Source organism: Diadema antillarum, unplaced genomic scaffold (assembly GCF_040938485.1).
Source record: "Diadema antillarum isolate AM-2024a unplaced genomic scaffold, OU_Dant_1.0 scf00000025, whole genome shotgun sequence".
Taxonomy (NCBI): domain Eukaryota; kingdom Metazoa; phylum Echinodermata; class Echinoidea; order Diadematoida; family Diadematidae; genus Diadema; species Diadema antillarum.
In genome coordinates this window covers 2,877,501-2,890,974 of record NW_027270914.1, presented here as the reverse complement: position 1 = coordinate 2,890,974, position 13,474 = coordinate 2,877,501, and the positions used below count along the sequence as shown (strand labels likewise).

The window sequence follows — 13,474 nt, the reverse complement described above, 5'->3', positions numbered from 1 at the left end:
CAGAGATTTAATTAACTCTTTCTATGCCAGGGACTTTGGACAGTGTGTACAATGCTATGGGGTTTTCTGTGTCAATCAGCACTCCAAGCATACAAAGAGTTAAAGGTCATCATCAACCCACCACTGTTGTTGCTCCCCACGCTGCTACTGAGCACGGCCGCAGCGAGGTCAGAGGTCGCGTTGAAGCTGGACGACAGGCTCCCTTCGTTGGAGGATGCCAGCGAGGACGTGTCGCCTGTTGGCCTGGGAGGAGAACGAAGCAAAAATCCAATTCAGGTTCATGTGAAATCAAATCAAACAAACAATACAATAAGAATATACTAAGTGTCAGATCGTACCTTAACTCTTTATGTGCCATGGTGTAAGCCCCCCATGTGCCACATTATTCTGAGATAGCAACGTTGTCATGCTTTTGGAAAACTCTTTGTCTTAAACTCTATGTAACTTTTATAGATTTATGTTAACCTTGACATATAATGAGGAAAGTTATGAGGAAAATGTCAAGCTTTGCTTTGATGTATTGTACCACAAATCTATGTTGCTTTTCTTTCAAATCACCAGTAGCTACACTGTTGCTTAAGAAGCATAGCTTTTACACACAAGACAGTGACGGAAACATAGAATTTTACTCGCAATTCCAGTGAGGAACACCCCTTGATAGTCAATCCCCACAAAAAATACAAGCTAAATGTGACAGGAATGGCATCGCGAGAAACGCTTTAATTGGACTGCGGCATTTGGCGACTTTAAACATAGATCGGTTTGGGTGGTTTGTGCGTTTAAGCAGAATATGCGAAGTTGGCATGTCGTCGACTGAGTCGGGGGTGCGAATGTGGCACATAAAGAGTTAAAGAGCAAATTGTCTGTCTAGCAAGGTACCCCTCTTTGTACAAAGACAACTGACATTTGACAAAGAATAAAACTGATAGTACAGTATGTAGATGATAAACACAACACAGAAAAAAAAAAAACATAAAAGAATCACACTTGCTATCATTGTTTTCACTTTGAAGTAAATGACACAAGGAAAATAACACAAAATAACACAAAACACAATATAACCATTCACGGTAAAGAAATCTAAAATCAGGCAATACATAGTTATTTGGACCTAAAAATAGAATATTTGTCTCTAAAGAAGTCCTGATAGATCTTCATGTACCTACAAATCACAAAGATCATTAGTAATTCACTTCATGAAATATTGTATATGCTTAAATACAGTGTGTACATTGTGTGTTATGAAAGTCATTATCACTTGAAATTATCTGATGAAGTTGCAGATATTGAAACTGCAAGCTGATAATGTTTTACTTCTGCTTTTAAAGTCAAACACTGCTTAAAATGTGGCTCTGGTCTGGCAAAATGAAAGAAGCATTCTTCCAAATAGTTTTGATGAGGCTTTGAAATGCTTTCACCTCCACAATACATTTCTCTTGTTAATAAAAAAATTCAGTATGCGAGCAACAAAATGTACATTGTAAATTGAAACAAATATTCACCAACATGGCAAACTCCTGATACTCTCATGATTAGGTATCTATCACTTCCGGTGTAGCCGGAATGAAAACAAACAGCTCGCCTGAACAATACATGTGTGAAGCTGGAGTGTGAACCGGGGTGAGTGCTGCTGTGCATGCACAAAGCATAGAGTGTATGAATCTATGTATGTTGTACATGGTGATACAGACAACAAGGTGTTGGCATTCAGATCTCCCATTCTTTTATGTAATTTCTCAATAACATTTCTTGTGGCTATCAGAAATGTTAAGATGTACCCTTTCTGATAATTTCAAGGAATTCCAAAGCCAATTATGGAAGAAAAGTAGATAATTTCATCTTAAAAATTCACTGACTCTGCACTGATCGTGGGTTTGTTTTCATTCCAGCCATCACTAAATACCCGGATGTTCAACCATGAGATTATATATATACAGTATGTCCCAAAAAAAATTACAATCATATTTTCGCATTGATAACACCCAATATGATTAAATTGTCTAAATGCTACTTCAGGGTCTTAGAATATAACATCTTAGTTCTATTTCGCATTAAATCCCATTCAATTTGGTTCAGCGGTCACAGAGAAATATGGATTGTTGTAGAGCATGTCATGAGTCTGATTCTTCCAAGTTTAGCACTTGGATGCTCTTGTGTGTGAACACAATAGACAGAACTTGGAGGGAAGAGATTCCTGACATGCTCTACAAAATTCCTCATTTCTCTGTGACCACTGAAGAAAATCGAATGGGGTTTTCTGTAAGATGTGGGCAATGAGTTACAGTTTCGTACTCTGAAGTTGTATTTAGATTGATTCACTATTTTTAAAGTTATCATTGCAGAGGGTCCCGTTGTAAATTTTTTTTGGACATACGGTATATATATGTATATATATTTCTAATCCATCAATTCCATTTAATTCAATTCAATTCAATTCAATTCAATTCAATTCAATTCAATTCAGTAGTTTATTTACATTGTACTTCCATCAAAGAAGAAAAAGAAAACATGATTTATTAAGCGATACAAATTATCAATTTGACTTTCATTCATCTGATGATACAGTGCCTTGAATACAATATAAAGTACAGCTGTATATGCATGAATGATCAACCAATCAAATTCCTCTCTGTCTTGAATACTGGCAAATGCAGCATAATCATACTAACCTTGAATTCTCTGTTGTCTTGGCCAAGAAGTCTGAGATGTGTTGAACTAAGAAGTCTCTGTCAACCAGTTGAGCGAAAAGGAAGGTCATCTAGAAAGCAGAGAACAGGTTACAAAAAAAAAAGAACAAAAATTTTTAAAGGTACAGATCACATTTTGTTTGCATGTACATTGTGTATTTGTTGCTGTTCTCAAGCTTCATGATTGACAGAATTGAGAAATAACACTCTTCAGGATCAGAGTAGAAAGCGATTTCATAATTCTTTTTTCACAGGTTTCTTCTTCTTCATCTGTTTTCTCATGCACAAAAAGGAAATTCCACCATACATATTATTTCTTGTTTTGACAGCAAATGGAGTACACAAATTTTTTTTTCAAATACTTACACAGCAAAGTTTGGTCCCAGCCCACGCATTCCATGATATTACAAATGGACACCGATCTATTACAACTTTTACACACATTTATAAAACTTGATTTTCACGGGAAATTTACATGCACACAACAGTACCCTACAATTTCATTGACCAACAATGTAAAATACGAAATTTTTGCATAATTTTTCCCATTTTGTTGGGTTAAATAGATTTTGCATGTCCTTGATTCTGCAAAATCAAAATATACAGTAGTATAACATACAGTGTATAGTAAGCACAAAATTTTATGTGTTTTTATTATCTTCACACTAGTTCAGTATCAAAAATTTCCCTTTTACAGTAAATACATCCAGAGGTGAACATTTCAGTACAGCTTGAGAACTTTAACACGACCACAGCTGTCTAAACACTTCTTACACCTTACACCAGTCAGGTGTTTTGTGTGTTTACTGTTTTATTACCTTGGCCCGTGTTGAGATGTGTAGCCCCTGAGTGATGACCGATGAATTCTCTACCTTCTCAACAACAGTCACTTCCCTCATCGGAATGACCACTTGCACAAGGTTCTTGACCTTTAGAAACGTAACAGTGAAAGTAAAATTCCAATGCACATCAGAAACATGAATTACATCATCACAGAAAATTCAGAAAAAAACTTATCTACCACACTGACCAATAGGATCACTCCCTTGACGAAACGGGCAGAATCTAGCTGCAGCGCTAAATCCAAATCTTCGGAAATGCTTCTGTTCCGTTGAAAGTCGGGAAATCATGGCCCAGAAAAAAGTGAATTTCTTGCCTTTCCTTTGATCATTTCGCTTTGAAATTTTGGCACATGATAGATGAAACATTAGACTACAACATTATGCCAAAAACAGAAATTCAACTGTTTTATAAACCGATTTTTATGATTTTACTTCAAACTCGATTTTTTTTTTTGGCTCAGCCTTCAGATCCTTTTGTTCGGATCCTTTTGTCGTGGCGGGTCACATACACTGTATGGTGTAACCAAAGGTGAAATGTAAGATTACTGTGAAAGCTTTTATTTTCAAAAGGATTTAATTTTCACAAATTTTGCAAATCACTGTTGGGTGGCAAATGTAACAAGACACAAAATTATTGTGGACAGACAGGAATTAGCACACTTACGATAACCTCAGGTTCAAATTAAAAAAAACGTCTCACAAAAATGTCTGTGACCTCTTCGTGTGCAAAAATATCTGTAAGTACAAATAACAGCTTTTACAGTAGTAAAGTAAACCAGCACACTTTTCTTGTTTTTTGTTTCTTTTGAGGAAAGTGTCTGTCGTCCTCATAAATGGCTCACCCGACTTGCAAAGCAGATGTAGTTCCTGGAGAGGTACATGATTCCAGAGATCTGGGTCTTGTTGTATGGAGCCCAAAGTGAGCAGGGAATGTTTCCATCCAACTTCTCCTGGACTGGAAGCCTGAAAACCCTCCTGTCATAATATTAATCATAATTCAATGAATCAATCTTCGAGTATATCAGTTACATTTAATGAATTAATCCGGTAATAGGGACATTCATTATAGTAAATGAATAAATCTTGGCCTATCACTACTTATCATTAACAGCCACGGTTACACTGGCAAAAGGTCAAAAAGTTTAAGATCTCGAAGCTTTGCCAGTGATTCAGTGCTAATTTATGTTGATTTGCAATTTGTCAATCAGCTGCAATAAGAACTCGACACAAGAAATTCATTAATTAAACGAGACAAAAAGGTGCTGCAGTGTACCTGCCCACTTCAATCTAGCTATGAAATGGACTCTACACACCTTTACACATGCTACATGGCATCACTAGGGATGTTACATACCTTATTATATGGTACATTTTGTTCTTTGTCATGCCTACCTTAAGTTTTATTTTCTGTCTGTTCCATCCCTGCTTTCTTTCTTGTCCTTGTCATAGTTCCTTTTTTATTATCTGATTATTTCGCCTGACGTCAGGATATCAAAATTTTCATACATGGGGTCCTCGGCGGATTTTGACATGCCCTCACCTTCTAGAGTAATTCACAAATTTTACAAGCTATGCTTTTCTTGTGAATTCCTCTTTTCCATGTAGAATTACAAATTAAGATTGTATTGCTTACAGTACTTGTTTATTTATCCAAACCAAAGTTGATATCATTATAATATTGTATTCATGTTTTGTTGAAACTTACGTGATTCAAAGTTCCTTTATGCACTCATGTAAGCGTAATGTATATTTACTTCGTATTACTTTATATGGAAGTAAAATCATTTGAATTGAACTGAAATTAGATTGTTATTGTACCAAGAACAATCCCCTAAATAGCATTTTGAACAAATGCTTCCTATACTGATTGGAAAAGCAAAGCAAAATGACACTTTCCTGAACCATGGTACATGTACAACACGGAATTCAGTTCTACAGATGTCATTTTCTATTGCATCTTTATCTGCAACACAACATGAATATTGATTGTTGAAAACCTATAATATTGTGGTGTAGGACTCCTAAATGGCAATAGAAAGGGAAAAACATCCCTTTTTAGGGAAAAGATTGTCAATGCCTTGTGTTTACAAACAGATCATTTTTTTACTTTTTTGAGACACAGCTTTCCATAGACATGAAGGTCAAAAGGTCAATGCACTCACTCACCTGTAAGCTTCACTGCGTGCCCTGGCGTCCAGGTCTCTCTTGAGGGAGGATACTTTTCTTGGTGCTTTCTTCCTGTACTCACAGTTAGACACCAATAAACACCAAGGTGTTAAAAGCATACACGTTTCCTATACACTTTTGTATTAGGTCATCAAGTCTATACACCTACATGTACGTACATTGTACACCTAGCACATCTGTTACACCATGTGCTGAGGTATGAACTTTCTTTGGTGCTTTCTTTGTGCAGTCACACACAGTTAGACACCACTTAACACCAAGGGTGTTACACTGATTAACACCAAAGTCTCAAAGCATACACATTATATACTTTGTAAGGTCATCAGTCTACACATCTAAGTCCACCTAGCTCATTTGTGACACCATGGGTTTAGGAATGAAACTTTCCTTGGTGCTTTCTTCCTGTACTCACAGTTAGACACCAATAAACACCAAGCATGTTTAATGTATGGTAATTTGTATGGTCATCAGGTATACACACCTAGCACATTCTTACACCATATGCTACACCAAAGGTCATTCAGTTTACACAGTGTACTACACCATGATCTGACTGATCTACTTTAACACTAGCACAGCAAAAGCACAAAGGCTCATCAATGCTTGAACACTGACACAGTGTTATCACTAGAAAACTGAGGAATAGATTTGAGTGCATACACAACATGAATGTGTATGGATAGGTACACCATTTTTCAACCTACTTGCATGTTACAACCCAAAATTAAGTGCATGGTGTATAAATAGAAATATATTTTTTTTCTTTTCAAGTTTTCTTTGAGTTTAGATAGATTGAAGATGAAAAAACGTGAAAAGAAAAGCAACATACACATCTAGTGCTCAAGTGAAAGCATGCATTTGTATCAAAAATAAAAGAAAAAAACAAAAATTTACACTGAAATATTAAATCTTGATTTATAACTGCATCACAAAACTATGGCTAATTTCATGGAGATGTTTGATATCACAGTCTCTCACAATACTCGCAGTTACCATGGCAACCATTAAAGTAATCAAAATCATTCCATTCTTTCTTGGCTGCTGCCAAAGCCACAAGACGTACAATCATCACAAGACCTCTTCACAAAATAGAGCCCCTGATATATAAAGAACAACCAAAAATATGAAACATAACCCAGCAGAGAAGAAGACCTTGTGTTTAATAGTTCTATGAAAATGTAATCTAAACAATAGAGGGCGGTGTTCCTCACTTGATCTTGGCCCGGTCGGGGAAGTTGAAGTCCTCGGCAAAGCCTTCCTCTGAGAGGAGCTGCCTCATGGCCATGTTGGCCAGCTGCTGCATCAGGCGGAAGGTGTCCTCCGGGTGGACGAACATGGAGAAGTAGAACTTGCCCTCCCGCGTCGTCACCCGGATGCTTTCCGGAAACAGGACTGAGTTGCTCCTCTCCAGGTGCTGGGGAGGGGTGAAGGTGGAGAGGGGAGGGGAATGAGAGGATGGGATCAGGTTGTCATAGCAACCATGCATCACTACATCTTCGAGCATTCAAACATTTTAGCACATGCTCTGTGATTATTGTGAAGCTGCTGCTTTGATGATGCAAATAGTAGCAGTGATGATGATTATCAATAATTACCAAACCTGACTTGTGCTTAGACAATTTTATCATTTCTTCAAAATCTTAGTATGAGAAGTTGGGAGATTTGGAATACTTCATACCTCTTCTTCTTCTTTCACCTTGTAATCACCATCATCATCATCATCATCATCATCATTATCATCATCATCACATCATCATCATCATCAATATCATTATTTACATTGATGTCCCCTGGTGTCCACCTGATGATGTACACCTATGTTTGAAGAAAATGAATCATGGATGGATACAACACACAAAACTATATCAAAGCCTGTCCTTTCCAATAGGATATATAGCTCTATGCACACATAGTGGTTGACATTTTATTTGAATCTAAAAGAAAAAAAAGAAAACCTACGAAGAATTTAAGGGGAAAGTAAATTTACCGTGACATCTGTCCATCGGATCTGGAGGCGGGATTCCGTTCCCATGAGAAAGGAGTAGAAGGACAGGTGGTTGACGCTGAGGTACAACCAGCCCTGACGTGGGACCCGCCCCTTCCAGTAGCTACAGGAATAGTCTATGGGTGAAGGGAGGAATGGAATGATCAAAAACCCTGCATGAAAATGTACAGGTGGGACCAACTTCTCACAGGATATTTATTGCCATAACAAAGCAGATAAGACATCTTCTTTGTCTTTTTTTTTTCTTTTTAAATTTGGACTCAAGTAAGCAGTCACAAAGAGAAATAGTCAATAAATGCTGGCATGGACTGTTCCCCAAAAATAACATGAGAAAAAGAATACATTGTAGTGGTAGAGTGAAATGTATGAGGTGTAAGTTGCAGTACAACAAGGTGCAAACATTGTTTACTGTGATTGTCACCACTGCCCTTTCCAATAGTCACAAAGATATTATCTGGAGTTAGGGCTGACAGAATGTCAAAGCCTACATCAACACGATAACTTATAGATGGGACAGAGTATTACCCCTTTGAGGACGAGTGCTGAGTATACTCGAGCAAGCGTCTATGGGAAATGCATGTTGTACATGTAGCAAAATCAAACCGTCCTCAACGGGTTAAGGAAGGAGTCATCAGTGAAATAAACAGGGATAAGGAGGTCGTTAATTTTCATTTGACAATTTTATTCCTTCTGTACAATTCTGCATGTCTCTGCTACAGACACCTTTAATGCCACTTGCAATGAGTAGCACAGGGTAGTTTCCATAGATTCCTCCTTTAAACTATCGCCATGGTAACCCCTCCAATTGGCTCTCTGACACTCAGGGAATACTCACAGTTGACAAGTTTCTCATCTTCTGGCACCGTGAAGAGTCTCCTCCACTTGTCTGAGGCAGCCTTGAATTTCTTGCTCTCCTCATCTGCACACATGACAAGATTACATATGACATCACAGAATTGCCAATTTGTGTTTAATATCTCACAAGTTCAAGAAAAAGAAAATCATAACTTTCTTAGTTTTGATCTTAACTTGCTAAAACTTTTACTGCCTTAATTCTCTAACATTTCTGCTTCTTTTCTCATAAACTAATGTTAAGGGTGGAATTCATTCATCCCTAGGGACATACACCATTCCTGCATTGTTGTTTTGGTTTATATCAGGTGACATTACTCCACAGGGTCAAATGTGATTAATATTTACAGTCATATGCATGTAAAACTATACGTGAATGGCCCCAAGAAATCTACATCTTTTTTTTTTTATCTTTAAAGGGATCGTATAGTTTTGGTTGAGACTTAATTTCAGGTTTCTAACATTTTTTGGTGAGATAATGAGAAACCTCTTATGAAATATGAAAGAGCATGTAATTCTATGAGGAATTAAACATTTATTTGATGAAAATTGGTTTTGAAATGGCTGAGATATCTAAAAAAGAGCGATTCTAATAAAGTGTGGGACCCACATTTTATTACGATTGCTTTGCTTTACTTTGTTTTTGGATGTTTCAGTCATTCCAAATGCGATTTTCATCAAATAAACTTTGAATTCCTTCTAAAATGGTATGTTCTGTACTACATCATTAGTGTTTTCTTGGTATCTTGCAAAAAGTGAAAAGCCCAATTCTCATCTCCACCAATACTGTACCATCCCTTTAAAACAAATCCACCAGATCTGCCATTTTTTTTTTCAACAGACAAGCATCAACACGAGTACACACACAAACATGCCCAAATAAAAACTGCCTTGAGAAGGATACAATATCGCCGTAGGGGTGACAAAACCTTGTACCTCAAAAAAGTCAAATGTTCGAAGCACTATATCAAAAAGGATTGCCTTTCCTTTGAAATGCCATGGTAGCTTCATGGGGGGGGGGGGGGGGTAAGACAACTAGGATTTGGATGGGACATCACTCAATTCATTATCTGACAATGAATCCAAAATCGTTTTTAAAAAAGTGATTTTCACAAAAATTTGAGATGATAGGTTTTATCACCCCACGGACGACATAGGAGTTTCATTTTGGTCAACCTGGAGACAAAAAGACGCACAGACAAACACAAAGACAAACAAACAAATAAACAACATAGGAGGAAAGCTCACCTTGCTTGCTCTCTGCCACTGCCGTTTCCACATTAGCCACCAGACTCTCAATCTTACACTTGACAAACTCTGTGATGTCATCCTCGGCTTCAAAGTGATCTGAAACGTATGATACCAATTCATAGAGATGATGCTATGGTAAAAGTCCAAATTTGTGTGCATCTCGTGTAGCATTAAAGTAGCACAAAATTAAAAGGAACCACATTTTTTGCCTGTTTTGTTTTATGCACAAACCCTAAACCAAAACCACATAGATTCTAAAATATAGAAATAAACCCCTTGTTTAGACATGAAGTTTACAGAGAAGTGACTACAAATGTATTATATTTATATTCATACAAATGTAATAAACAAAAAACATGGCGGAAATCAAACTATGTTCCACCATACCACTTTTAACAATGTACTATGTTCTATTTCACACAAGGATACACTGATAAGATTCATCAGGTCCCAGAAAATGTGTTCTGTGTGGTTTCTCACTTCATTTATTATTCATAATTTTCATCATTCATTACTAACATTTCATAAGGTAGATTAAGAACTTATCTTTCATTCAAGTACTACCCTGACCATACACCAGTAATTATTTTGGTTGAAAAATATAAAAAGCTCAATCGCTAAATTTTGTAACATCCTTAAATTGGCAATGTATTTCAGAAGCTTGAAGTTGTTATTTCTGTATAAGTGTTTCCTTCTGAATTTGTTCATATTTGATGAACTTAATCAAATTCCATCTATTCTTTCTCCAAGATGCATTATGGAGTGAAATTCAGAGTTGCCAATTTGATGAGCACATGAAGATAATTTCTGCATCAAACTTTCCCCAGGATTCAGTGAGTTGATACATTACCTAGAGTCTGCATCAAATTCTGTTCGATCCATTCCCAGTTCTTCAAAATGTCCTTCTTGTGAAGAGCAGTTGCCACGGCTACGAGAGAAGACAGAGAATTACAAGAGATATGAATTGAAGCCAAAACATAGTTCGGGTACGTCTGCAAAAGTTGTCAAATTTCGCTCACAAATGCGAACGTATGCCTAAGAAATGTGCGGAATAACGCTGTAATAACAAGATATTCGATGGGTAACGACGAAAATGCAAAAAATTAACTAAAAAGGTTAAGTCTCAGAACTTACCCGAACAGGGTCAGGATATACATTGTACTCGGACTCGGGGATAACTCGGCCTCGCTTTGACGGCTGGCTGAGTTGCCTTGGTTGTCCCTCTGGATTGTACAGTGTTGCACTATGTGAGCGGCCTGTATAGCGCTTCGCGTTCTGGCTACTCGCAGTAACGGTCCGAGTTGTTACAACGCGCGCATCAAAAAACCTTCTGGCGCGCATGCAAAATTAGTGTGCGCCTATCAAGCACCTCTGAAAACAATCAAAGACGCTTGATAAACAACAACAAAAACTTCAAAGACAGCGCGTCTCAGCAACTGATCTGAGGTGATGTGCGTATACGTTGGAGGAGCACGCTTTTTGTTTTGTACAGGTTTAGCACGCACTTTTCTGTCTGTTCAGTTTATAGGCCTCATTTGGTATTGATACAGTAGAATACTAGTACATGGCGATCACGAACTGCGTGTAAATTGTCTGAAATAGGGTCGAGTTTTCCCTGAGACCGCGTTAGTCTGGAGCCTTCTGGAATAAAAATCATTTTTCTGACTTTTATTATTTTTCTCAAAATACTCCATAACGGCTCATCATCCCAGCAAATCGCGTCAGCCAGGTAAGTTTCTTTGTAGACTCTTATATTGCAAGCAAATATGAAATGGTGCCAGACGGTTTTCAAACCCTTACCAAAATTATGTTTTCACTTTAACGAATTTGTAAACTTCAATGCCCACACACGAATACTTGCATTGCACATCACAACACACAAACAAAAAAACAAAACAACAACAACAACAACAACTAGTCGATCAGGGGAAAAAAAAATCAATTCTAAAAACTGAAATACCTCTAGGTTTATCTACATGAGGTACTCGCACAATGCCTTGATACAAGGATGATAAGATTTGAATGAAATGAAGAAACCATACATTTAAAGGCAAGAAAGTGGTTATTTGCAAACTGGAGAAACCATGTAAGAGAATGCCCAGATCAATGTTGCACTTCAATAATCATGGGTCTCCATGGAGATGAATCGTGTGAACAAGTGAAGCTTCCAAGGACAGTCAAGAGGGACGGCCTTAGTCTTCACACAAGCCTAAAAATAAGGGCTTTCAAAAACTGATTTTCTCATTTTGGTGACAAAACGTATCAAATCTTGTTTGTGAGGACAAAATATATTCCTCACTTACTGTTGTGATCTGCCTCAGATGTAAAAATCTGTTTATCTTGATTTGTTTGGGGGTTTTTTTGATCCCTCAAAACAATTTGCCTTATGCAGTGTGTGTGTATTGCACAGAGAACAAATTTGTCTAGTTCTTTGCCTTAAATACACAGTTTTCGAGAATGCATTTTATTTCAGCAAAGATGCTGTCTCCGTGGAGTAGAAGTACTAAATAAACACTGTTAACTCAATTCACTCTGTGTTAAAGTCCTCCCCTTTAATACACAACAGATGAAGCTGTAGCTGTTTATAAGCTTTAAATTTTACAAGGAAAACAAAGCAAGCTCTCTTAACAATTAGTACATGTTTCAAAAATGGTCGCAGGAAGAAGTACACACTGTCAGTTCAATCTGAGGAGAGAAGCTTTCAGTAACACTAGAAAAGGACTCGAGAGTGCAGACCTCCACCAAGCAGTTCACTTCCATCAATGTACACAAGTGCTAATATTGGCCATATTTCTCATATATTTTCACATCAAATCCTTTCTAGTGTCTCTACCTTGAGCTTCCTGCTGCCCCTAAAGCGCGTACTTTGTGCGCATATATGTGCACCTCAAATACGCACAGCTGGAATTCCCTCATTTGTTGGTCCTATTTCCCAATGATAATCCTTCAGAAAATTCATAACAAAAATACAAGTTCTGGCACTTGACTGCCATCAAGATCAATACCACAATTTAATCATTTCTTCCTTGTGTCATTATCAACTTTTCCTGAAAATGTTATCCAAATCAATTCATAATTTTTTTAGTTATTCTGTGAACAAACAGACAAAGAAACAGACAAACCAACACCAACAAATATATAGTCTCCTTGGCAGCTCTAGGTTAAAAATCATTTTTTCAAAGAATGACAAAAGCACCGAAGCACAACTCACTGTGGTAGAGTTCTGAGCTTGGCGTCTGGTGGAGGATGCGATACGGGGCAGACTTGTTGTCGAGAACCGAGTCCAGCGTCCCGATGACCAGCGACGTCAGGCCGCCCCCGCCATGACCTTTGCGCCGCTGGAGGGCAAAGTAGGGGTTGGCTCGCTCCGTAATCCTAGAGTGAGAAGGCATGGATGTCAAAAAGATTACTGGGAGGGTGGTGGCGTTGCATTGCCCGGGCATTATACTACAGTTGTAGATATTACACAAAGAAATCATACTTTTGATCTTCAATAACTCAAAAAATATGTATCAGACAATACTGAAATTGATATGATGTACATAGCTGAAATGTCTAATGCCTCTGTTATAATCATAATGATAATAATAGTAAAATATGATTCTTCAGAGGGGGGCAGAGTTGAATTGTCTGGGCATTATGCTCGGTGC

General features: G+C 37.5%; 1 protein-coding gene across 1 annotated transcript in view; it reads right to left on the bottom strand.

Annotated features, from left to right (window-relative positions):
• LOC139733486 (TBC1 domain family member 9B-like) overlaps nucleotides 1–13,474 on the bottom strand; it is a 53,005-nt gene that overhangs the window by 35,893 nt on the left and 3,638 nt on the right. Inside the window, exons 2-12 of the mRNA XM_071644302.1 lie at nucleotides 13,036–13,199; nucleotides 10,675–10,752; nucleotides 9,822–9,920; nucleotides 8,557–8,640; nucleotides 7,704–7,837; nucleotides 6,928–7,130; nucleotides 5,696–5,767; nucleotides 4,372–4,504; nucleotides 3,506–3,616; nucleotides 2,670–2,758; nucleotides 122–243 (exon numbers count right to left, since the gene is read on the bottom strand). Coding sequence (XP_071500403.1) covers nucleotides 122–243; nucleotides 2,670–2,758; nucleotides 3,506–3,616; nucleotides 4,372–4,504; nucleotides 5,696–5,767; nucleotides 6,928–7,130; nucleotides 7,704–7,837; nucleotides 8,557–8,640; nucleotides 9,822–9,920; nucleotides 10,675–10,752; nucleotides 13,036–13,199 — 1,289 coding nt within the window. The remainder of the gene's footprint in view (nucleotides 1–121; nucleotides 244–2,669; nucleotides 2,759–3,505; nucleotides 3,617–4,371; nucleotides 4,505–5,695; nucleotides 5,768–6,927; nucleotides 7,131–7,703; nucleotides 7,838–8,556; nucleotides 8,641–9,821; nucleotides 9,921–10,674; nucleotides 10,753–13,035; nucleotides 13,200–13,474) is intronic.